The sequence below is a fragment of the Apteryx rowi genome, unplaced genomic scaffold (genome assembly GCF_003343035.1).
Source record: "Apteryx rowi isolate R43461 unplaced genomic scaffold, aptRow1 scaffold_487, whole genome shotgun sequence".
Classification (NCBI taxonomy): domain Eukaryota; kingdom Metazoa; phylum Chordata; class Aves; order Apterygiformes; family Apterygidae; genus Apteryx; species Apteryx rowi.
Genome location: NW_020450746.1, coordinates 89,564 through 115,883, shown reverse-complemented (window position 1 = coordinate 115,883; position 26,320 = coordinate 89,564). Strand labels below are relative to the sequence as shown.

The following is a 26,320-nucleotide window of genomic DNA, read 5'->3' as shown; positions in this document are numbered from 1 at the left end:
GATAAGTTTGCTACATATCAGAGAATTCCTAACTTCTGTTTTTAGCTTTAGAGAGGAGTATTGTCTAATGATTACATGCAGATACACTAAGCATATACATATATACACACACACAAATACACTCAGACTGAAAAGATGAGCAGGTTTCCATATGTCATAGAAAAGACAAGATTCTAATCCAGGTTCACAGTTTTGTCCACCTGTACAGATGCACTGTAAACCACACAATACAGAAGAATAGCATAAGCTGTTACTTCAGTATTACAGATATACAAGGCACAAAAGGAAAAACAGTATTACATGCAATTTTATCTTCCAGAATAATATGCAACTCAAGTATCTAAAAAATAAGTCCGTTAAAATCTGAAATTATAGCAAGCTGTAAAAGACAGCAAGAACTTAAAGGGTGCATCTTTTATAATTAATATAGAATTGGGGAGAACACTTAACTTTTGAGGTCAGCTCTAGTTTTACAAAACATCACTGTGTCATATACTGCATTAAGTTGGTTCTTTAAATCTTTACAAATTGAGATCTAGAAACAGCACACATTTGACAGAAACCAGGCACAGGAAAATATCTTAGTGATATTTTCCACGTATCACTAGACACTTTTCCAAACTTTTAGGAATCTAAACATTTTTGGAAATCCAATCCATGGCCCACCAGTTCACTAACTACTCTTAGTACTTTCTTTGTTCAAGAAAAAAAAAAATCAGCTAATTATTGTAAGACATCTTCCATTTGATTTGTTATGCATCCACCACAGTTAATGTATCTATCTACAAATTTTTCAAGTGCTGTTTGTCAAGTGCTGTCTACACTTTAATGAATTTCAATTTCTATTCAAATACACAAGCTATCTTGTAAAAAAATGAGTCATTCACTATCTCCTGGCATAATAACATAAAAACGAAACTGCTAAGTTGTATCTGTTTAAGAAAGATAACATACAAATTTGTACATCCTCCTGMTTAGTAGAAGATTAGAGGCCATATCCATTATTAAACATGTTTTAATAGTTATATGAGCAAGTAAGAATGTACTGTTTAGTTACTTTCCTAAAGACTCAAATATAAAATAAAATTACAATTATCAATTTAAATCATATTTGAAAATTAGAAAGCTATAATTGCTGACTGAAAAAGCAGGGGTATTGATATCAGTGTACTGATTATCCAGTGGGCATCTGTGATTAATTTATTATTTCAGAAAGCTAACACATTCAACCCATAGAAATTCAAAAAATATTTTTATAAAACATAAAACAACTCATTGAGCAAGAGGTTGGACCAGATGACCTCTGGGATTCCTGTCCAACCTATATCCTCTGATCTTATGATAATCTGAATCAAGCTTTTTCTGCAATTCATCTGCTACATTAAAAAAAAGAAAAGAAACTCAATTTTTACTGGAAATAATTTCTGTACATGGGTATGATGTATACTTATGCTACACATGTAAGTCTTTAAAAATACTCCCAAGGGTGAAGACAACTCAATAGGGGGAAATGCTGGCTTTAAAAAGTAACTTAGCAGATTCTATAAAGTTAAAAAAAATTTTCTCTGATTAATAGTAATTGCAGTTACAACTGGAGAAGAAAGCAACTATTAAAGTACAGCCATTAGAAAATTCATAAGTAATTCAATTTGGTTTCTACTAGTCTTTGTTTTAAAAAAAGGACAAGAAAGAATTTAGATAAATAGGAACAAATTCAAATAATAGTGGCTTGATGCTAGACATGACTGCACAAATATCAAGCAATGATTCAAAAGACAAAAATGTGATATCTTTCTTCTCTTTTCAGAAATGCAGAATGACATTCATTTCTTGCAATAATAAATGGAATATTTCCTATCCCACCAGTAATAGGAAACATGAGATATAGCAAATGTTATTAATCATTCAATATCTTCATGTCTGGATAACCTGACCTCAGATTCTTAAATACAGTTTGAAGCCCATAGGTAAGAACCATTCGGTTGCCCTCCATGTAGAAAACATACTAACAACTTCAAAATGATGTTTATCTAAAGAAGAGAGTTTATAGGGGAGACTTAGGAGAATACTGTGATGAGAACAGCAGCAAGACTTCCCTAGTTAAGCTGCCACAGACTTTATATCATTAAGATTACTTTTAAATACAAAGGCGTGTCTGTTTTCTCCCCACTATATCACACTTTTTTTTGTCTAATCAGAATATTTAGTAATATACATTGATTAGTCACGTACTAATTCTTTCAGACTATTGACAACTGGTGAGCAAATAAAGTTTATCACATTCAGTAAAATAAGGTATATTAATCTCTCCTTGCATATCAGAAAGGACACTAAACAGTTTTAAGCTGTAATAACAAAAACTAAAATTAAATTAAACTTTGTGCTACTATGGAGAGCATAGAGTCAAAACAGCAAATACATAAAGAAGCCCTTTTATTAATCTAGTTTACTCCCAGTAGATATGTCAAAGAGCTATCATTTTAACAACACAGAATTACATTTCAAGTGTTCAGCTTGCAAAGTTAGTCCTGAAAGAGCAACCTGGATTCTTTCATTAGAAGTACTGCAGAAGTCTGTTACTAGAAATAACAGAAAGATAGAAAGAAATCCCATATCTAAATTACTTTTTTTTTTTTTTAAATAGTGAAAGTATCTGAAAAGAACAGAGCTAGTCAGAAACCAGTCAAATTTGAGCAGTAATCAATAGACAGTAGAGCTTCACAATGTCATGTTTATGATTATTTTCCCAGAAAGCAATTGTATTTATTTTTAAAGTTTGCTCTTAAACCAGTGTCAGAAAAGAACTATCAGTCATTTCTCACCTCACTTTGACTTGAAGACTCTTCTTCTATGATAGGACAGTCACAATATTTTGTTTAGGCAGTCTAAATATTGTAGCAAAGTCAGTAAATTGGCTACACATTCTTCAAAATACCTGTCTCTTCATAGAAAATGCAATTATATAAACTGTTTGTGCCCTTCAGTTAACAAGATCCAGATTCACAGGTATGTATTTCCTCCAAGAAACAATCCCAAAGGTCAGACTGAAATGATTACTAATCATATACTGCTCTGAAAACACCCTCTAAACCCACTGAACTTCCATGACATGAAAGAGCTTTTCAAGTAAGGCAGTCAGTTTGGCTAACTGAAAACAGAAACTGAAGGAGTGCAACAAGTATTGCTATCAGCTACTATAAGTAAGCTTATTCCTCACATTGTGCCAAGCAAAGTAATTATTATAGAAAGTAAAAGGAAGCTGCATTCTTCTCTCTGGCACAGGAAGTCTGGTATGTTCTCATAATGAGGACATAAAAAAAATCCATCCTAATGTAAACAACATTGTACAGCCAACTTTAACAATGGCAAGGCTAAGCAAAATCAAATCCCTAGGATAATTTAGTTTAGTAGCTAGACTATCATGGAAAAAGCACAGTTCAAGACAGCTTGGTAGGAGTTTTTTAGTACCACCTCAAGCCATGGTGGAGAAATCATTTAAGAGGCAGCAAAGAATCACTTCTATATTCTCAATTGTCTACACTGCACAGTCTTTTAAACAAAAATAGTCCTGATTTTATTGTTAACATATAATTTGATATTTTTGAGCAATACAGTGGAGCATGTCTTATTTGATCACAATTGTAAGATACAGCTCTGGTTAACCAAGATTGCCAGTAACAAATCCATAAAAACACTGCCTATAGATTTCATAACATTTCTTTGAATTCAACTCCTATTTCTGTAGATCTTCCAAGAGAAGACGAAGGAAATGCTTTGTCAGTTTTACTGGGCAAGAACAAAGAAACAGGAGGTCGCCTAAGTATGGTTACTCACTTTGACTTGTAACTTAAATCACACATACCAGATTCATTAACAAAATGTGGCAAGATTACTTCTGGTAGTTCAGTTACTTACCTCCACTTGCTGATTCTTGTTCTTCTCCTTCAGGAAATGTAGCCTGGCTTGGTAAGCTATTCCTAGAACGAGTGACTGACTCTAAGTGTGAAGCCCTTCCCAACAGAGATAGCTCATCTAGCACCTCTCCCTCTTTAGCCTCCAAATCAGATTTTGAAGTGGTTAATTGTTTTATGTTACCTGGTGCCATTAAGCTATTTGGRTCATTTAAGCAAGCCACAGTACCACTGTCCAGGCTTAATACTCTGGCACGATTCTTGGCACTGTTTGTGCTAGAAGTCCGACGTGTAGATCGTTTTTTGCTAATTCCTTCAGAACTTAAGTGGGTTTTATGAGTATTTTCAGCATCTGTGCCCCCACGTTCTTTAGTAATGTATTTGGTCTTTAGAGCATTGTACTTCCCCTCAGGTGACTGGCATGAATGGGAGGTGGTGCTGGAAGAGCTATCACTGCTGAACTGGTGAGCTGACTGCATACTTGATGTCCTGCTCAAGTCACTTTGATCACTGGAGTCCTCATCATGGCAAAATACAGCACTGTGGGGTTTAGTACCAGATACACCTCGGAAGGAAACATATTCCCTGTGCCGACTTGAGTCAAAACTACTAGCCCGCTTTTTTCCTGTCCGTCTCCGGCTGGATTTGTGAGCAGAGGCYGTTCGATGTATTAAGCTAGAAGATTTTGGTCGAACATCTCCTTCTTTTTGTTTTCCACCTGTTTCTTTAGAAGTTCTGGAATCTACTAACACAGCTAGTTTCTCACTCTGCTCATCTCCCTGTTCAGCAGCCTTCCCAGGTGGCCTGTCAGCTTGTGTAGTCAATTCATTGGCATGTGGGTTCTTATTGGCCTCTTCAGAAGCAGAAGCGCTGAGACCTTTCTGATTCTGCATCTCATCAGATGTGTTAGAACTCTTTGCCTCTTGAACACCACTGTTAGTGCTCACTTCAACAGCAGTCCTTTCACTACTAGTCCTTTTGTCAGTAGTAGAGCTACTGTCATCCTCTGAGTCAACACCACAGTCCTTTTTCTTGCTGTCCTTTTCTTCTTCTCTAGGAGACTCCTCCTCATGCTCCGACAGCACGCTTTCTATATGTGTTGAGCTAGTATGTTCACTTTTATAGCTACTGATGGTACTGTTAGTGTCACGATCAGTCCCACTGCAATAGCTTTCTGTTGAGCCACTACTTCTAGTGCTCAGGCTTCTCAGACTGTCCACACTTTTTTCTGCTTTCAAGGATTTGCTCTTCCCACTCTTGGCCAATGGTTGGGGGCTACTACTTTTCAGAATGTCATCTAGTTGAAAAACTCCTGAAACGCAAGAATTCTCAGCCAAGGACTCTTTGGATCCAGCAGGGGGCTTGGAAGCTTCTAACTCATTGACAGGATCTAGCCCTCGTCTTTGCTGATACAGAGGGAAGTCATTTAGCGAAGCATCTGGAAAAGCAACAGCAGAGCTAGAAGTCCTTGGTACACCTCGTGGTCTGTGATCCTTTCTATAGGAGTGAGAATGCAAAGTTACAAGTGAAGCTACTTCTGTGTCACACGCACTAGACTTAGACTGGTCCACAACCTGGTTGTTCGAGAGGCACACTTTGTCACTGTTGTCTCTTGGCAAATCCTGTCCAGAGGATAACGAGGGTTGGATGGAGACAAATGAGTCATTGGACATCAGACGAAAAAGCTTCCGATCAGTTGCCAAATCTGTTTAAGTATACAATTGAAAATATTTAAAATGTTCAAGTTATGCAATTAGCTTTACAACTGCTTGTTTATATCAGAAAGTAAATAAAGTGATAAATACATGTGGAAGTACTATGCATTAATTACCCTTAAAAAAAGATTTTCTAGCATTTGAGCAAAACTGACAGCAACTTTTTTCCTTAAAGAAGCTGTTAACAACATATTTAACCTAGCAGCTAATAAAAGACAACACAAATTCTGACAAATCCCCAACCTTCCTTCTTGCTTACATGTCTCAGACAATATTATGTATCCCAAAGTTTATTTACAGAGCGATCTAACCCTATCTTTTGTCAAGTCTCCTGCACGCAGTAAAGCGTTTGTCTCACAAAAACTTTAAAATGATTAGAGGAAATAAGAGTAAATCACATCAAATATGAAGTCCAAAAAAACAAACAAAAAACCAACCAAACAAAAAAAAAAATCACCTTTTCTACTAGATAGCAGATAAGCTCACACAGTTAACAAGGACCTGCAGGCACTGGCACAGGTTGATCAGGGCTACAATTAAACTGCCTGAGAAGTTACTGAGATTCTTCTGAAGAGTGCTGAATTCCAGCTTTGCAAAAACAAGCACTTACTGCTCTAACAAAACCAATCCCCTAACTTCTAAAACCCATGCTGTTAAAGCAAATTACGAGGATTTATTGTCGGTTCTTGCTCAGAATCATTGTTAACTGTCACAAGCTTTTTCTTGTAAAAGTGCCATATGCAGGTAGTACTGGGAGTCAGGTTATTTTTCTTTTTGGTGCTGTCACCAAAAATAGAAGATCTGGAGGCCAAATTGAGCTACCACAATTGCTAAAGTTTTTGTACAGTGTATTAGCATATGTGTAGCTTAAGAGACTTGGCAAACAGTTCCATTACTTAGTTGAAAGTAGAATCTTGCTGCGTAATACCATAGCACTGCTACCTGTAACACTAAATCTTAAACATACCTTCTGCACCAAATCATGCAGTCATGACTCCAAATACACTTAAAAAAAAAATCTAATGGTCTGCTGAGATTGGCCAAAACGAACTACAGTATTCCCATAGTTAACTTCCTGTTAATCACCACAAGGTGCTTTAAATCACCAAACAAAGGATTTCCCTATGGCTTTATGCTCCATTATAGTTGAAGCAGATTTTTTTCATGACAAAGCTAAACATAAAATAAATAAATAAATAAATCACTAAAAACCACAAAAAAAACCACACAAAAATGTACAAGCAGAGAACCCAAGGTAGCTGCCTCCTTCCATATTAGGAAACAACTGCAAAACTCTCTATATTAGAAAACTCTACATGGTCTAGCTACATAGAATCTACCTCTAAAAACAGAACACTGTGCAGGCTTATTTACAGGAAAAGCAGGAAAGCACGCTTGATGTAAAAAACACCCTTTTGGATGTACAGGAAAGCCAAGCATATTAGCCTGCACTGAATTCCATGAATTCCAGGCCACTTCTAGTATCAGAGAACCATAGTCTAGAGATAAACAAGCTGACTATCTTTGAGCAGCAAGGGGGCAGATATACAGTAAATACTTGTTACCTGCTAGAAAGTGCTAGAACAAGAAACATGCAGTCAAAGAATAAAGTTTAAAAGATTCAAGCTATGCATCCTGGGAACTTAACAGTAATTAGGAAAAAAAGAGAGTGCGAGCTTCAAGATACCCTTTCCAGATTCTATCAACAAATTGCATGGATTTATTTAGCATCTTAAACAGAGTCTTTGGTAATAAAATACCATGTTTAATATTCAGCAAGAAGAAATTTTACCTTGTTCTTCACTCCCTTCTTTACACAGGCTAGAACTCTGGCCAAGACTTAAACTGATATCATCAGAGGTCTTTGCAGTGTCAGTACCTCCTGTAAATTTTAAGAAAGAAGAGTATTATTGCTCAAAATATTAACTCATGTACCTACAGACAGTGCACATTTCTCACCTAACAAGACTGTTGCCTTTATTTCTTCATTTGGAGTTGAACAATAATAGTTACAAGTAACAATATTTCTCCGATCTTTTAGAGATAAAGAATTGTCTACACCATTTGTTTCATTTTGAATAAGAGCCAACTTCTGTTCAATTACACAGATCTTTCATGAATAAAGAGAAGTATATTAAACAGAACCCGATGGAAGTAAAGACTATTCTTAGAGATAAATATATCTGAATACTCCTTTTAGCACAGCTGCCAATAAAAATGAGGAACAGATTTTTATTTAAGTACTTCTGAAAATGTAAAAGGTAAAGAAAAAAAATCAGAAAGGTGACAAAAATTCAAACCTCATTTTATTCTGTCTTACTAGTCATTTTATCAGCTTAAGTTTACAAGATAGCAACTTTACGTATTACAAATAATACATCTTTTCTTCTCAGAGATGTTTGCAATGGCTGTTCTGGACAATAACTTTGCTAGATGCTGAGTAACCAGAAATACCAAGTCATTGGAATACAATACCAGAAGGATCACTGGTTGCATGGAACTCAGAATTGCAGGAAAAAGTCAACTTAACTCTGAGGAAGACTTCTTCCAGGTAGTAAATGCTATACTTGCCTCAGAAAGTTCTGAGGATAAACAAGGTAGACAGTATTTGGAAACAATGTAGTAAACAATATTATTGATTTGAAATGCTACTGTAAAATAATCCTAAATGGTAACTAAAAGAATCTCACCTTTGATGGATGCTGCTGTTCCCAGACGAGATAACCCAGATCCAACCTAGAAACAGGAAATTACATTTAAAGAGCTGTAAGTTTTCAGAAATTACACAGCTGTTATTTCTCATTGTTGGAACGCATGTATTTGCCTATACACATAGTGGAGATTTTCAAAGGCACAAAAACTTTTGACAACAGCTGTAAAGTCTTTTCTGCCTCAGAATGTTTCCACTGTGAACATGATGACATTAAATTATGCATCCAACCACATCACTGCATTATTTTTATAGCCAATGAGCATAGAGACTTTAATACATGAATTTTAAACGTGCAGTTTCTAATCTGAGAGTTTTCCTTGAAAATACTTAATATAGAAAACAAACTACATGTGTGGTGGTAGACTAATAACTATTATATAGTAAGTTGGATGTTTACTGCAGTGCATATTGTTGCCTAAAATGCTTAAAGAAAACAAGTTAATAAAACGCTTATCTGTTGAACCTAGTAAATACTGAGCTAAATCCAGGAACTGCTCCACTTGGAAAAGATGCATATTTTTAGCAAGATTAGTTTTCAGGTCTATCAAGGAGGTGACCAGGTAGCAGAAAGAACTTAAGTGTTAGCACATGGAAAGCAGCAGGAGCATGAATAGGGGACATAGCAGGATAATCCCTGCTGGTAACTGAATAAACTTTGATCAGTTTAATTTGATCATTATATTGTTCATTATTACTCTCTCTCATTCTTGCAAATGTAATTTTTCTTTTGAAAACAGTTCTCAAGTACACAGACTACTGTTCCCTCAAAGTAAGAAAATCAATTAGTGAAAGATTGTGCAGTATTCCTTGATCCATTCTTTATTTTAGTTAAAATCCTGTTTCGAATTTATAGTATCTGCTTTTTAAAATCACATTCAGTGGCCAACTAGTACGCAAGTAGCTCCTTACATGAAAACAGTTTGCTTTTCTACATACACACTGCAATCTCTAGTGGATACTTTACAGAAGTGATAAAGTGAAGGTAGTCTTTTCTTTAATAATATTGCTAGTATTGCTTCTCTCAAAGMACTCTGAACAAAATGACATAATCATCAAATAATCAAATTATTCAGAAATAGGATAGCAGAAGGGTGTTCAAATGTACAATCTGAATCCTAGAGAGATACAATAGTGCTAGCAATTTGACCTTACTGAATACTTCTTGGGATGCTGTATTTCAGAAATCTACAGTTCAAGTGAACCCCCCCCAAAAAAACCCACAAACCCTCCCCCTCAAGCACAATTCTACTAGTTCTTCTCTGTAAGTACAGCAAACCTGAAGTAATCTGAACAAGTGTGCAAATATTATTCAGCCATTCTACAGGACAACAGATTTGTCATACATGCAATGCAGAAAAGCAGAAGCTGAAGACAAAAAAAAATCCAATGCATTTTTTTTTTTTTACTACTCTGTTATGAACATTTTTAGTTAGTCATTCTGCTGTATTTCAACTATTTTTCCCCCCTTTCCTTGCCTTTAGATGCTGCAGCTGAATGCAAATGCACAGCACTGGAGAAAAGGGGGGGAAAAAAAAAAAGCTGAACTCAGGTATTTGCTGTTCAAACACCCTTTTGATACTGAAAATTCCATCACAGCAAGCACTAGCTTTTATCAGCATAGACATGTTTTAAACACTGTCTTTCCTTTAACACTAGTTTTAGTTCTGTTATAACATCACCATTAAAGCACACAGAAAAGGATACTGAGCTTCTTCACATGCTTTAACATTAGAACTGTTACCAGTGTGTGGGGGAGGGGAGGGGGGGGGCGACACTATTCCAAACAAAGAGTAGAGACACACAATCCCCAGCTGGGTTCTCTTCCTATATGGACCATCATTTCATATTTCTTGTACATGAAAATGGTCCTATGAACACTACAAAATACCTGCTCTCTTCAAAAGAGAAAGTCTCTTAGAGCATATCTATGCTGTGTAACAGCATTATGCAGATATACGTCAGCTCTTCCAGAACACCAACATCAGCATAACACTACACTACCTAATATACTGCTTGCCCAGAGATCCAATTAGAATGGACTCAATATTGTAATACTGCACTGAGAATTTCCACTTCTTTCAAAAATAGCTTCTGTACCTTTAACATGATGTTGCATTGCTCACTGTCAGCATAACCTTACAGTCTGGCCAGCTAATCTACTTGTCCCTGTGAAGAGCTAGGAAAAGAAAGATACCATGACTGGCTAAACATCACAGCCAAAATAAATGGGACAGTACGCACAGGTCTATGAAAGTCCAATGCATGTATCTTGTGGATATATAARGGAATGGAACAACCTCCCCAGCAAAATTACAAAGCAACCAGAGCATAATGAAACTGCATTAAAGTCAGAGAAAGCCAAGTTCTTCAGCCCTTCCATCTGCTGTACTACAGCCCCTATTTACTGCCTTGCTCCCTCCCTATTAGATGGTCAACAGAGTGAGGTTCTTACACATGTAATCTAAAAATAAACCATTTTAGTCTTTTCATTTCCAGCTATTTACCTGGCTCTGGACATTAGCAAATCAACATTTTGGATGGCAGAGTCCAATCTGTCAGGAATAATGACTTTTAGAAAGCCATGTAGCATGGCAAGAGATAAGCAGCAGCGGATACATGCTAAAAGGAGATTAAAAGGGAGCCTCCTTAAAACCAACGCAATTGAAATTTATCAGTTAAGCACCTAAATGACCAAGATCAAACAAAACTAAAGGGGTGGAGGGAGGAAGGTAGAACTCAGGGATGAAGTTATATATTATGGCTTGAGCTATCTAATGGCTAACTGATACCAAAAGGAGGAGAGAACCTCACCACAGTGGTTCTTGGTTCTTGTCCAACCAYGCCATAAGCCATTTTAATTTACTAAATCAGAAGAAAGCTAACCCAGCAGTGAATACTTTCTGCTGGGACAGTAAGTTGATCCAACAGTCACTAGAACAAACACAGGATGGGAGAAACTAGAACCAGGCATCTGGGAAAATGCAATGCCACCATAATCAATAGAGAAATACAGAAATAAGTTGTTGGACCCAATACAATTAAGAAATAGTGTACAATAAGGGGCAATTTTTAAAAAAATTTTAATTTCAGCAAAGATTATCCCTACACGTTGCAAATGCCAGCAGTGCTAAAGCAACAACTGCAATAGCGTTAATTCTTACCTGGTTGTTTGGATCTACCCCAGCATAAGAATTGCGTGAACTACAGCCAACAGGGGGGGTTGCTTCTCGTATGAACTCTGACATCTCAATCCCTCCACCAGGATCACTGAAAAAAAAAAAAAAAAAAAAAAAAAAAAAAAAAAGCGCTATACTTAGAATATTAACCTACCAGTTAAATATACAAGAGTTCATCTGCCTACACTAAGTCCAGATTCAAAACATTTTTCTCCCCTTTTCAAATGTTAGAGGCTCAAATATATTCCAGTATCTCAAATGAATACTGCCCATTCAATGGGGGAAGCTCTGTCAGGACTGCAGCACACAAGCTGCTGCCTTGGAACTCCACAGTCACTGGCCAACTCAGAGTGGGATGAGTTAGAAGCTGCATGGAGTTTCGAGATACTGCCACACACACACATTATGTACACATACACACACTGAGATGTATAACTYTCAGATTGCCTGTCCAACTGGAATACCCCAAAATAAGTAAATAGAAAAAGTGATAAACAAAACTCTTTTGAAAGGGGAAAAGGACTCAAACTGATGAATGCCCTTGTCTTTATCCAGACAGGAAAGTTTTCCTGAGACTGGATCTAGGAGTAATACTGCAAAGATAGGTTAACCAAGTAGCCACACAACGCCAGGGAAAGCTGTTGGAATGGCAAAGACATACAGGGATGTGTTATCTCTCCCAGGGACACAAACCACTTCTTTCTACTCAGAAATAAGCTACCTGAAGGGAATTTACAGCCCCTATCAAAAAATATTTTAAGGTGCAATACATACAGACATAACTACATATGTATATAYGTATACGTACACACATACATATATATATAAAATATCCCCTACCAATTTCATACTTTCAGAATTAATAGATGCGATTTGAAAGTGTTTTTAAACTTAACATTCCAAATATGTGATTTTTAAAAACATTTTGAAATCACATCACCAAATTATAATTCAACACAGTTCAGCTCAAAGGCTGCTATTTAGGATACAGAAGCAAGCTAGGCCTGTCCCATTAGGACAGGTGTGGAACRAATAGGATGTGGGATGACTTGGGGGCTACAGCTCTTGGATCAAATCTAGACTTGTTCATTAAATTGAAAGAGGGAAAAATAGGGACATCTTTTTGCCCCTCTCCTAATATGATTATCTTCAACCAACTTGATCCAGGAGACTTCTGAATAGAATTAGCTGCAATGTAACATGCTCCTCTGCTCCTCCCCTGCCCTCCTTCCCAAAGATAAAGCAAACAATTACCTCCCAACAGTCAGTGATCCAGAGCTGTGGCAAGTCCACTCCAGCCTTTTGCTGGAGGAAGAACACATGGACAGCCCTTCTCCAGCTGGAGCAAAGGGACTACAGCTGTAGCCCTGTGTTACCTCTGGAGAATGGGACAGAGGCAGACAGAAGCACAGCATGACTCAGTACACAGCTAGCCTTATTGGTATCTATGCAGTAAGACCAACACAGTTGGCAGTTTGGTTAAAAGCAAACCAGCAGAGAGCAGTATAAGAAATGATACAACCCAACAACCATACTCTACTCATAGCTCCTGCATTCTGTGACAGCATACACAGACTAATGGATTAACGAAACCTAGTAACAACATAAAAAAAAAAACCCACACAGATCTGCAGGAACTGGCAGGAAATACAGATTTCTAGAATTAATCATTGTACGCATAAAGGATTCTACATGCCATCGACATCCACATCTTAAGAGTTATCTCCTGCTGGTGTTGTGGTCATTCCTTTTTGCTATTAAGTTCTAGAATCAGTTCCTTACATTTTGCTGACTTCATACCTTAGAGAAAGTGCTGCATTTTTCAGTTTGCAAGCAAACATCAATGAAGCAGAAGTGAAGTTACCACAAACACTGAGAAGACTGAGCAAACCACATCCAGCTAATAGCAACCACAATCGTTGTGGAAAAGGCATCAAGAAACTGCACAAAAATTAAAACTAGTATTTCCAATCATTAGTACCTGCCCTAGCTAAAATTACCATAGGCAGCTCCATTATGCTAGTGTGCTGGAGTTCAACTAAAAGTCTTAAGAGACTGCAAGTCTAGATAAATTCAGAAATTTAAAACTGGACCTAAGCTGAATGACTGAAGAAATCTGATGCTAGGACTAGAATTTTCAGAGAGAACTTGGAATGAGCAATTTTGATTTCAAGACAAAACAGAAAAGAATAAAAAAAAATCTCCTGTTTTACACACCTTCCTCTGTCCTTAATTTCCAACTAAAACAGCAGAATAACTAGTCAGGAAGCTGGTCTCAGAGAACACAGAAGAACCACAACATGTACTGTGAATTCTAGACCAAGATAGTTTCAGGTTCTTGAGAAACTTTCTCTTTAAAGATGGAACTAGTAATTATAACTCCAAAAGGACAAAACTCCAAGATTAGCAATAGGACTGCTAATCAGAGAAAACAGCAAAGAGGAAGGATAGCAAAAGCGAAGCACCAATTGTAGAGATTACACTTTATTTCTCCTAATCATACTTGTTTAAATAGACTGTAAATAATTCAAAGATTCAACAAATGAACTGCATTTTCCAGGTATAAGTTTTATTCTGTAACAAAGTGTACGTGACGTTCACGTATTAATACGAATACAGGGCCCCTATGTTTATACAGGGCAGGAACAGCAGTCAGTTCAATGCTTCATACTATGCTGTACCATAGTGGTCACTGACAAAAGAAAAGCCACATTCCTATCCCCCAAAGCAGGAGGTAAAGTTAAACATGTTTTATGATATCTACATGGGTGCACTGATACTTGACAAAAATTACACTTACACTTACACTGTTGCTTCTACCTTTTCTGTGAAGAGATTAGGATACTGTATCTTATTCCTTAAGATTTGTTTTCACAAAAATCTCAGACAAGCTTAACTGACATCACCCTGTCAAGCAAGAATGAAATCAACAACTGCATACAAGTTACATAAGCAAAGACGACAATTTATCCTGTATCTTTAAACTGCACAGGCTTCTTTTAAAAACATTGACTAGGGAATTGCAAATTTATAGAGAAGAGACAAAAATAAACTGGGCATCTCTTAAAGAGCAACAAGTTGAATTCTTTGCTTAATTAAGTCAAAGTTTTATGAAAAAACTCCAAGTTTGATCCCATTTAGGAACTAATATGAACAGAAGATAAATTAGCAGTCCATATAAGCCTACAGATAGGAGTACATCACTTCTGTCAAGTGTCTGGAAGCACCACTTTGCAGATAAACAACTAAAGATTTCAGAAAGAAAGAACAACTGTTCTAAAAATCTAAACAGAACCCCCAATATAATTTTTGAACAGAAACCTATCTATCACCTAATCCTTCAACAATGCTATTACTCATATCCAAAGTAGGCTCGAGAAGGGGTGAGACGGGTAAGTTTTTGACAACTCTAGAAGGACAGTTTTACAGATTATAATAATCAGGTATCATGTGCTATAGCCTGAGCTATTTAAACGGATATTCTTATTATGCAAATATCTAATGTATGTATGTTCCCTTAGATCTCCCCTATATCAATGCTATACTAGGACAGCTGAGAAAAAAAAAAGTCACCATCAACAAAAAACAAACCCTTCCTACTTTAAAGAGGGTTTTGGTTTTTTTTAATTATTGTTTCAAGATAACTGACCAAGAAAGTGACAGCTCAATACTAAAAGCTCACCCTACATCCCCTCCACTGGTTTGAATGTTACTGCAGAGTTCTTGTAAGCTTCCAGGCAAAAATTAGTATATACTGTACCCCCCACTTACCAAAAAGTAACTCCGTAATTTCTGCATTGACCTTGTTCCCAGTTCTAGTTAAGAGACCTGAAAGTGGGAACAAGGATCATATAAAAGTTAATGAAACTTTAGTTGGCAAGCAGGACACACAGCAAACTAACCTCCACCTCTGAGCTCAAATGCTTGTAATGTAGTAACTTGGCCCATGTCAACTGCTCTTCAGAAAAACTGAAGCTTCTAAAAATATTCAAAAGTAATTATTCMCAATACTAATGCAAAGAAGTCCCCTGTGAAGTCTTAGCTACTGTTTGGAAGCTTAAAAATCTAAGGAACACAGCTAAAAAACGCATTAGCAAGGTTGCATTGAAACAGAACAGACCGCTGGTGTACTTTCATGAATTTTATTAAACAAAATAAGCATCAATTTACATTTAGGAAAGCATTCTGCCAAACTAGTTTAATACAGTTTCAGTAAGGTGTATGGTGATCTAACTGGAGTCACAATTAACATCAACAGGTTCAGTCATCAAGTACAACATGGAAAAAAGGGTCAGGTTATAAAATATTGATACAAGAAGTTACTGTGTATCAGCTTTAAAGGCATATAAGACATGGTCTGCACTGACAATACAGTGACTGAGCTGAGAGCAGATACAGAAGAACTTAGGTCCACCACAAGAGAAGCTATTCTATCCAGGCAATGAAGTCCTTTCACTTCTACGCTAAGTATTTTAAAGAGCATTGCTTTAAGACTTCCTTTCTCCAAGCATCCTGATAAACAGATAACAGGCTTCTTTCAGTTACATTTCCCTATAGCATACAAGGGCCTCCACATAGATGTTTCATAGTTTGAGGGGTTTTGTTTGCTTGTTTTAAACCACAACTTTAATGAGTCAGGACAGTATACCAGCTTTTGAAAACTATTTATGGGTACTACTACCAGAAACCCACAGAAAAGACAAAAACCATTCTTCAAAAACTGATTTATTTCATGCAGTCTAACTCTTATCATGGTTCCAATTATCTGGAGCCARGCAGAAGCTCTGATAATAGAGCTCATAACACATGTACAGTCTGATCAGACTGGTTAGGATGGCCTTGTTGATGAGTCACCTTTGCCTCCTCTTTGACCAGTCTGGTCAAGGGAAGGAAATGCATCTAGTTTTGGATGCTGATGATGGCAAAAAAGTTCTGGAAAAGAATCCCAATGATGATTTGCAAGTAGCATCAACTTCATTAGAGCTGAGCAATTCTAGGATTTCCAAATTCACAGGATAGTGCTCTCCTGGAGTAAGTCTACAATGGGAGTCAAGCATTATATCTGACTCTTGCTTTTGCAAAACTAAGCAAACTGAGCCCAGATGAGACACTCCTTTAGTGATACAAGAGTCAGGGTGTAGTAAACAGTCTTTGTCAGCAGGATTTTTAAAACCAGGTCTACTGCTGAGATAAGATTACTCATCCTGGTTGCATTCATTAAGTATTTAGTGACCTGAACAGCACACATTTTCCATGCTGCTGTTTCAATGCTTCCAGCATTTCCACTATTATTCTTGAATTTCTATTGGTGAAGAACTGGGGAATTAACATGAGTCCATGACCTCAATCTAGTATGTGAAAAGGAGTCTGTTTTTAAAGATCAGACTTAAAAGTCCTTCAGAACCACTGAGGTCTGCACCTGTACTCTTCAGTGTTTATTTCAACCACCATTCCAGTTACACACCTGATTATAACAAAGTTGCTTATCATTTGAAGCAATGCACAAGTATTGGCAGCCACCTTACCTGGGCCCATTGCTGTCTTTTCTCTTGGCTGAAACACTGCTTTGTTCTGTTTTTGCACCTCTGTCCATATGCTCATTGGCATTCCTCTCCACAATTTCTCCCTCATCCAGTGCCCTGTGCAAACGGTAATTCACCATCTTCAAAACGATAAAGAGAGCTGCTATCACCGGGCAGTAGACAGCTACTATCATCATGGAAGAAGGAAGGGCCTTTCAAAAGAGAATAAAAGAAAGTTAATGAATACAAGGTCAAAAGTCCATAAGARTATATAAAGCTTTCTAGAATTTAACAGTGTTTCACACAGAAGATATTGATCACACCAACAATTAAGGCTTAAAAAAAAAAAAAAGCCCCCCCAAAAACAAACAAAAAAACCCACCCACAGTCAAATCTTACAGGGAGATTGTTAAAGTTTAGCAAGACAGAAAAAAGGTGTTCCGTCCAACTACAAGAAATCAAAGCACTAGAGCAGCATGCTAACTAGAGCTATCAAAGGAGTTTAAGAACCATGTTTAGTCCTTGTCCTCGTTGTCCAGGCTATCAGTATGCAAGACCTAGACTAGAAGATTTACAGCCAGCATGATTTTTATGTCATACCCAATATTTTAAATCTGTTGTTATGAACTGGGAAGATCAAGAGATTTTAAGCAACTTAAATTAAAACCAAGCACAGGGTGAGACCTTGTTTTAGGGCCAGTACACAGCAGTGACTCCATTTCGGAAACAGTGATACAAGTTGGAAGGTATGGCTGGGGGAGAAATCCTGCTCAACTCAACCTGGAGGTTTGACTTAGCTTGTCAGCTTGCAACAGCTACTCTTGCACAAAAAGATCAGTCACAAAAGCTTAACCCTTCCTTACTTGCATACAAAAAAAAAAGTCTGTTTACATTCTGTGGCTCGCAGGTTTGAGCAGCAGCCCACATCAATCTGTGGGACCGCATGCTACAAGGATTGTGTTCGACCATAACATGCCCATGGAGAGGCAGCCAACACAGACGCTCTGAAAAGAATTTCAGCTGTGTCAAAGGTGGCCAAAAGCCACATGAAAAACCTCAGGCCTGAATTCAATTTTTGAAATTCCACTCAAAATTAAGCCTTCTCCCCCAGTTTTTGCTGAAGGCCAAAAAGTTTTCACAGAGCAGTCACTTCAGCAACAGGTATTGAGTAAGCACAGCCTACTAGCTTTTTAAAGAAATTTTAGAGCGCTAGACAAACTTAAATTCTTTCATTTCAAGGCTTTTACCTATCTAATTCACCTTTCACTCATACTTTTGCCACTTCATTTACCCAGTCAGTCACTGAACAACATGAGATATTAATTCTCAGTCTTCAGCCATAAATACACCACTTCCTTACAAAAGCAACAAGAATCCACATACTCAAGTTTGCTGCATCATTTTCCTTTACCTACTAATGATACAGTTTTTATATCAAATTCTAAGAACTTCTTCAGAGAAATATAATACAGTCAATTAAATAGCATTTTATCCAGCACAAACATGAAGTTAGCATACGAGGAGAATAAATGAACTGTCTTCTTAGACTTCCTATTCTAACACTAATTCCAGGTTGTTTGATACACCTAGTCACCCTCCATATACAGACCATAGTAATAGAGAAGCGTTTTATGATCACAGCCTTACAAACATTTTGCAGAAACAGAACAGAAGCATGACCAGAGAACAAGACAAAAAGCCCTCTCTATTCTGCACACAGAGCTCGTTTCAGTCATTTACAGAGATCAGATTAAAACATTAAGATTTCTACATATTCAAGAGCTTATTAGTCCTGAAAGAACAGGCAGTGCTCATCATGTAATTTAGGCCATGAGTTTACCAAAAAACACTGTTTGAAGAGATCTCCAAGTACAAAATATTGTACTAACAAAGGGGATTAAAAAAAATAAACACTTCTAAATATCATATCAACTACTGACTTCAGAACAAAACCAAACCCTAACCTTGCTGTCCATTTTCTGGCAGGAAAAGAAAAAGAAGAAAAAAATTCCACACACACCACCACACACCAAAACACACACACACACACACACACACACACAATATAACATTTCTAAGGTCAAATACAGATAAATAGTAGAGTCTGGAACTGATCAGAGGGAAGTTACTTATGATTCTTTTCTTGGAGAGATTAAGTTTAACCTACTTCATTTCCTCCAAAACAAGTCAACACCTAATATAATGTTTGAAGGAGGATGGGCAAACTAAGCCAGGGTATGCCAATTTAGATTTTGCCCGTCATTATTCATGCTGAGCTGGACAAGACCCTAACTTTCCCTGACAGGGAAATATTCACTTCCCAACCACCACCTCAGGAAGAGAAAGAGGAAACAAAGCTATTTAAAAACYGCATCAGTAATCAGCCAGAAACCACAATGGTGATAATGACACCTGTACAGCCCCTGAAGCAATGCTACAAGGGTTTCCTCAAGAAATGCTATGCCTTGAGAACTTCAGAGGCAGCTAGCTTCCTCCAGGCACACGCAGACCCGTTAACTCTGGCAAAATATATCAGCTTCCTATAAGTGCTAAGCAGTCTGCTGCCCCATTGCAAACACTAATGCAATGGGCTTCTCCCTTACAGCTACCTCGTGTTTGGAAACCATTACCAGAGGAGTCATCTTAACATTTGATGGTGAAGGTTAGGAAAGTACAGGCATGTCTATCATAAACTATCTGGAGAGCTCTTCAATTTCTCACCTCTGTTCTGTCAGCCACYAGATCACACCATGTTTCCAGTGTAGATTTCACATTCTACATCTTGGTCTGCAAAGGAAAGTTTTGAGAACAAGGAGGGCAGGGGGAGGAGGCAAGAAACTAACACAACTTGCAGCAAACCCAGTAAAGAATTAAAGAGTGTTTTTACTCATATTCCATTTTCACAGGATTGCAGACAGCTAAGAATAATAGAAGAATTGAACTGGGAGTGCTGGTGGACACCAAGTTAAGCATGAGGCAGCAATGTGCCCTTGTGGCCAAGAAGGCCAATGGTATCCTGGGGTGCATCAGGAAGAGTGTTGCCAGCAGGTCAAGGGAGGTGATTCTCCCCCTCTACTCAGCCCTAGTGAGGCCACATCTGGAGTACTGCGTCCAGTTCTGGGCTCCCCAGTACAAGAGGGATGTGGCACTACTGGAGCAAGTCCAGCGAAGGGCTACAAAGATGATGAGGGGACTGGAGCATCTCTCTTATGAGGAAAGACTGAGAGAGSTTGGCCTGTTTAGCCTGGAGAAGAGAAGGCTGAGAGGAGATCTTATCAACGTGTACAAGTATCTGAAGGGAGGGTGTCGAGAGGATGGAGCCAGACTCTTTTCAGTGGTGCCCAGCGACAGGACGCGAGGCAATGGGCACAAACTGAAACACAGACAGTTCCATCTGAACATGAGGAAAAACTTCTTCACTGTGAGGGTGACAGAGCACTGGAACAGGTTGCCCAGAGAGGTGGTGGAGTCTCCTTCTCTGGAGATATTCAAAACCCGCCTGGAYGCAATCCTGTGCAACGTGTTCTAGGTGACCCTGCTTGAGCAGGGGGGTTGGACTAGATGGATCTCCAGAGGTCCCTTCTAACCTCAACCATTCTGTGATTCTGTGAACTCAGTACTTCAAATTCTTAGCATTTATTAGCAATTATTCCTCTCTGGATAGCATGCATACTGTAGGAATAAAAGAAACTTGAACATGTCCAGCACATTCTGCTATCTGATCACACTTTCCACAAAATCTCATGCTGTGGCACAGCAGTTCTATCCAGGCTACCAGCAACTAATCTGCATCACAGTCTCAAGAGGAAGAGTTTCTGCAACCCAACCTAAATCACCAGTGCCTAACCTATTTTTCTTTGCAATACTTGGAATCATCTAACTTCCATTTGGGATCTCTTCTCTACAACCCAGGTTGAAGTCAAATTAAAATGAGATTAGTATCTTAAATGATGCTTGACATTTTACTGCACTCAGCAAGAAAGAGGTCTCTTGCCAGCGTAACTGAGAATCCTACACAATACCATCTCCTAGATTAATAGGAATGCCTGGAAGTCCTACCTATTTGCAACTAGGTCTCATTTCAGTTCTTTTCACAAGTGATAAAGCAGCCTTTTTATTAGGCCCAACAGACTAAAAGCTCAGGCTAGAGCTTGTTAGCAGACACTAACTGGCCACAAGTCCACAGATGCAACAGCATTTCAGAGAACATCCAATTGTAGTGCACAGCTGTGTAGCCACTTCAGTTAGCACTAAAAGAAAACATACACAGAACAGGACTGCTCACAACTGAAGCTCTTGTATTGGGGGGGGCGGGGGGCGGAAACTAGACTTGTCCATACATAAACTGTCTGCTTTAATTGTGTTCTATTGAGAAACTTCTACCCATAACTTCAGTAATCTAATGGTTGAACAAACCTGATCATTAGATAAACTCCTAGCTAAGAGTATTTCTCTGCATTTTTAAGGGACATTAAGTAGCACCTCCAAAGACTAAGGGGGGGGGGGGACAAAAGACAAACAAACAAACAAAAACCACAGACACCCACCACACAGCCTGGACTTTCTACTACCCTTCCTTCAGGACTTACTTCCAAAATTTAAAACTTTCAAGATAACTTATGAAATCTATACTATACATGTTGAGCCTTGATATCAAAGGAATCAACAGCTTTTTCAAATCTGGCTAACTCCTCTTCATCTTTCCTCTATGATATATGATATGATAGAAACCACATACAAGAAGCAAAGAATAGCACTTAAATTTGAGTTCCTCCTTTTCTAAAGCACATTTATTGCAAGACATTATTTGGGTGTGGTCTTAAACTGCTATGCTATCAGCCTATTGCCAGCAAAAAGCATGGTCCTACTCTCTGTAGCAGGCTACTAGTGCCCATAGCCAACTGGGCTAGTAGAAAGCTCACTACAACAGGCAACCAGTGTTCTACCACTGCAGTTTCCTGAATCACCTGGGGTGGGAAGGGGGCCACAAAACAGTTGGTCAGATGAGCACAAGTGGTGAAGAAAGGGAAGATGCAGGAATGTACAGTTACAAAGAGTGGGACTGTCCTTTCTGGAAGCAGCTGGCTGTTAGGTCAGCTCACTTGTATCACCGCACACCCTTTATGAAAGGGTTGGTAGGAAAGCTTAAGCATTCCCAAATTCCAAGTGTCAGCCTGGAACAGAAGGGAACCCTCAGACCAACAGTTACAGGGCTTTCAAACATATCCATTTAAACTCCAAAGGTCTCTCTACATCTTGATTCAATGTTTCAAATAGAAGAGTGCCAGGAACTAGAAGGAATTCCACTTGATCACAGGTTGTGCTGTATACTTACAAAGAAATAAGGAAGACTATGAAGTTGATCTTAGCTAACCACATCATGCTTTAGCTAGACACTGCAAATACAATGAAGAATTTCCTGACTCTTTTCAAAATAAAGATGTTTCCTATTAAAAATATTCATAGCAAAACCTCTCACCCCCAAATCAGATTGCAAATCCTTACATAAAACTGATATCAACCAAATATTCATTAAGCAATAAAGGCTGCCTTGTAAAATTCTATGAAGTTCAAGCATTTTGAGGCCAATATTTTATAGACACATTCACATTGGAGGAGCGGAAAGAAGACTATCAGGAAGCAGGAGATCTAGTTTTGTCACTGTTTTCTGTTTATAAACACAGAGCCCTAAAGAACTACTGATATTAGGAAGCATATTCAGTTATAAGTTACCTAGGTTTTTGACTGAGGCTTCACATGAACAAAGTCAAACTTCTAGTAACCAAGAAACTAGAAGTGGCTTAGAGCAAGCTGAGATACCAGGGACTCTTACCATACATCCGCTTCCAAGTACTTAAACTCTTGGTTTACCTCCGAGTACTTAAACTGAGAAGTTAAGAAACAGCACTTCTATCAGAAACTTGGCTAGAGGAGACTTTCACATGAAGCTACATTTACATGACCTACTTCTATTACTACATACACAAGTCAGGAAATCCAATGCCTATTAAATGAACTGTTATCTAAATGAGCTTGTCTTTGACAGACAAATTCTGTAGGTACAAGCCCATCACCCAAAGCAAGCTTCAGTTCTGGCTCCTCTTCAGTCACTGGCAAAATTCCCCTGACTCCAGAGCCAAGACTTCMCCCCCTTCCAGGCATGTGGGGGGCTGGAGCAGCATTCCAACTGGGGAGAGTGCTCTGGCAGCTCTTCTGCTCTCCCCCTCCCCTCCTAGTAGTGATGTAAAGACATTGGTCTCTGGATTTAGGATACCTTAGCTTTTGTTAACTCTGTCACTAGCTTTTACAACTGTCTTGTACAAAAGTTTGCCCATATTGTAGCATATTTTTCTTCTCCCATCTTCAGTTTTGGATTAGACTAAAGCAAGGATTGACTCTTATGACAGACATGCAGAGCAACTGGCACAATTGAGCCTATTACTAAACACAAATTTTACAAGAGGATAGATTAAAGTAGTCTAGCAAGCAATACTTTTGCATGCATGCTGCCAAGCCACAGATCTAAGAGTAAAGACTTAAGTAGCTTCACCTATCCAGACCCTTCTCCTCTACACCCTGATCCCTTTATTACCTAGACTTTTTTTGCCACATTTATGTCAAGGACAGTCAAGCATATAAATACGCATGAGAGCAACAACCACCTTGATCTGCAAGATAGATGCCCGTATGCATACATCTTTTCCCCTCTCCTTCACCAAGGGTACAGACCCCAGACTTACACATGCCCAAGCTCAGAAGGGAGATCACAAACCAAGGAAGAAAAGCTAGCCAAATTCCACCTCTAATTTCTTCAATTGGTCGGCACCATGCATTAAACCCAGAAAGCATCCACTACCTCTCAGCCCTAACAGCAGTGGCATTATACAGGCACAAAGAAGCACACAGATTTATGTTATGACTTGCTGACAATAACCATTACCAGATCCCATTCTGAAGTTACAGGATCAATACAATGAATGTCTGGGGGGGGGCGGGGGGGAAAACAGCAGTACTGRTGTAATAAACCAAGTCCTTAAGCAATGAATGCATCTGAATTACAAAATCCAGAGAAGATGAAGCCTTCCATTACTGTTTGAGGTTAAATAACACTTGAAAAGTGATTAGCCTATTGTAAGATGCATTCAGTCTTGAGAACTAGCTACAGGCAGGGTGCTTAAGTGATCCTACTTACCTTTGTTGCTACAAAACAACTTAGAAATAACTACAGTTGTTACTGATGCAGCAAAGCAAGAGCATGATCTTGGAATTCCTATGCAAGGAAGTTGTATATGCAGTGTAAAACTTAACAGCATTTTAAGTTTTTATACACACACACACACACACCTTTTTTTAAAACATGCAGGGTTGTTTGCCAGCAACAAGTCATCTGAACTAGCTTAGAAATTCCCTCCCACACCAGTGGGCCATACTCAGAATTCAGATTACTGTTACCTAAGATTTTAGCAAGTTCTGCTTGTTTATGTATGTCCTACAGCAATGCAACATTTACTGCTGTCTATTCTGAAAAGAGTCTAAGAGATGTTAAAAGGCTGAGATGACCATCACAGTTCTGCCTGTTTAGTTTATGTCTAGACAATACTTAAACTGCAGAGGGTGGAAAGAGGGACAATAGCCAAATATGATTCAATCTACTTTAACTTGTGACTAATCTCCATACTTATTCTCAGGGAAGCTGGCACTTGTTGTTTCATCTTTAACTTGTCCAAAGCTATGAAGCAAGAGAATTTCTCCAACCTCAACAAAACCTGAAGCAGCTTGCTTTTGCCCGTCTTCCCTTTGCACAGAAAAAAGAAACAAGTTTAAGCAACACTTAAGTTTACCCCATAGTATGGGCAACTGAAGCTTAACTGATGCTTCAACAGCAGCAGGAGGCTCAAGTGCCAATCCAGATCTATTAGTTATCAGAGATCTATCAATTGTCAGAAGATCTAAATACAATATAGATCAGACCCCCTTCAAAGGCTCCTGCACATGCAACATATAACTCATCACACTTATGAATCACTTTCTCAGCAAGGCAGTACTAGTTAAATAGCCTATATTTTGTCAAAGCATAAAAGCACTACTTCTGAGCAAGTGTGGATTCAAGACCAAAAGGATCCTCTCCCCACATTCAGTGGAACTCTAAATAGATAGAGATTCTCAGTTTTTACAGAAATCTGTTTAGCTGAACATTTGATCTAGTTGCTGTCACACTATCTTTGCTTTTAAAAACAGTTTGTCTCAGCCTTTAGTTTCCTTGCCAACAGCCTAGAGTTTTCAGACAACAAAGCCTTGGAGCTACCTTTTCCAAGAACATAGTAACATGAACTAAGAGGTAAGTGTACAGAGCTGTAACCTCCTCTTCCACATTAGCCATTTCTTCATACGAAGCATCCCACATTGCATCTTCTATCCTTAGAAACTGTTCTTTAAACAAAGCAAAAATGCCTGACCCAAGAGTTCYAGATCTCTGCAACTGCACTCATGCAGATTTTTCCCTCCAAGGTCTCACTATAATTCAGTTTTTCACAAGCCAGCTTCTACTTTAAGTTGTCACAATATCTGGACCTGGCAGACTTGCAAATTACATTCTACTTCATCAGCTCAAGACTGGTCACATCACACCTAGAATGATCACACTGTTCTACTGCTGAGATGCCCGAAAAACACCAGCATTTTGTAAACCACACACAACTAACACAGAAAGACAAGTGAGCAGTGACCAACAGGAAACTGCTTCCTTCTCTCACAACCAAAGGTACCTTTCATATGTCAGTTTCCAAGTACAGATGTCAAGAAACTTCTAGATTTAGAGGTCAGGATTTTAAAAACCTTCACCAAAATGTCAGATACAAAGACACATTCAGCAGGCATTCTCCCAAACCAAATATACCACAGTCTGGCTGTGAGCAAAAAGCACAAAGTAACTCATCACTAATAAGCACTCCATATATACTACCAGCCAGCACACAGTATGCCACATTACAGCCAAATGAACTTCTACATTATGAACTCTAAAGAACATCCTTTTCCCAGTCTCAAAAGTCAGAAGGGAAAGCAATACCACCGCCAGCCAGAAATACTGGTTATGTTCGACAGCTTCCACTCCAGTTGTGCTTTTTCTGCACTATCAGTACACCCGGAGCGGGAGCTAGCGTTACCACCGCTCCATAGCCAAGGAAAACTCGGGTGCAGAGAAGCGCAGGTGAAGCGCCAGGGACCAGCCGCGCCTCCGCGGGGCAGGTCAGGGCTGCCCCAACGCCGCAGCCCGCGCGGCTCC

General features: G+C 38.5%; 1 protein-coding gene across 8 annotated transcripts in view; it reads right to left on the bottom strand.

Moving 5' to 3' along the window:
* The window catches only part of PCNX1 (pecanex 1), a 92,323-nt gene extending 66,199 nt beyond the window's left edge, over positions 1–26,124 (bottom strand). For 5 of the 8 annotated variants that reach the window (XR_003255648.1, XR_003255651.1, XR_003255649.1 and 2 more), the window contains exons 1-6: positions 19,759–19,861; positions 17,041–17,249; positions 11,501–11,606; positions 8,317–8,362; positions 7,419–7,508; positions 3,916–5,616 (exon numbers count right to left, since the gene is read on the bottom strand). Coding sequence is in view for 3 of the 8 variants with exons in the window: in XM_026078747.1 (XP_025934532.1) it covers positions 3,916–5,616; positions 7,419–7,508; positions 8,317–8,362; positions 11,501–11,606; positions 17,041–17,234 (2,137 nt within the window). In the remaining 5 variants the exon portion in view is untranslated. Of the gene's footprint in view, positions 1–3,915; positions 5,617–7,418; positions 7,509–8,316; positions 8,363–11,500; positions 11,607–15,286; positions 15,344–17,040; positions 17,250–19,758; positions 19,862–26,104 lie in introns of those variants that run through there. The other 3 variants (XR_003255650.1, XM_026078749.1, XR_003255652.1) reach the window with 3 other exon arrangements.
* Between the last annotated feature and the right edge of the window lie 196 nt (positions 26,125–26,320).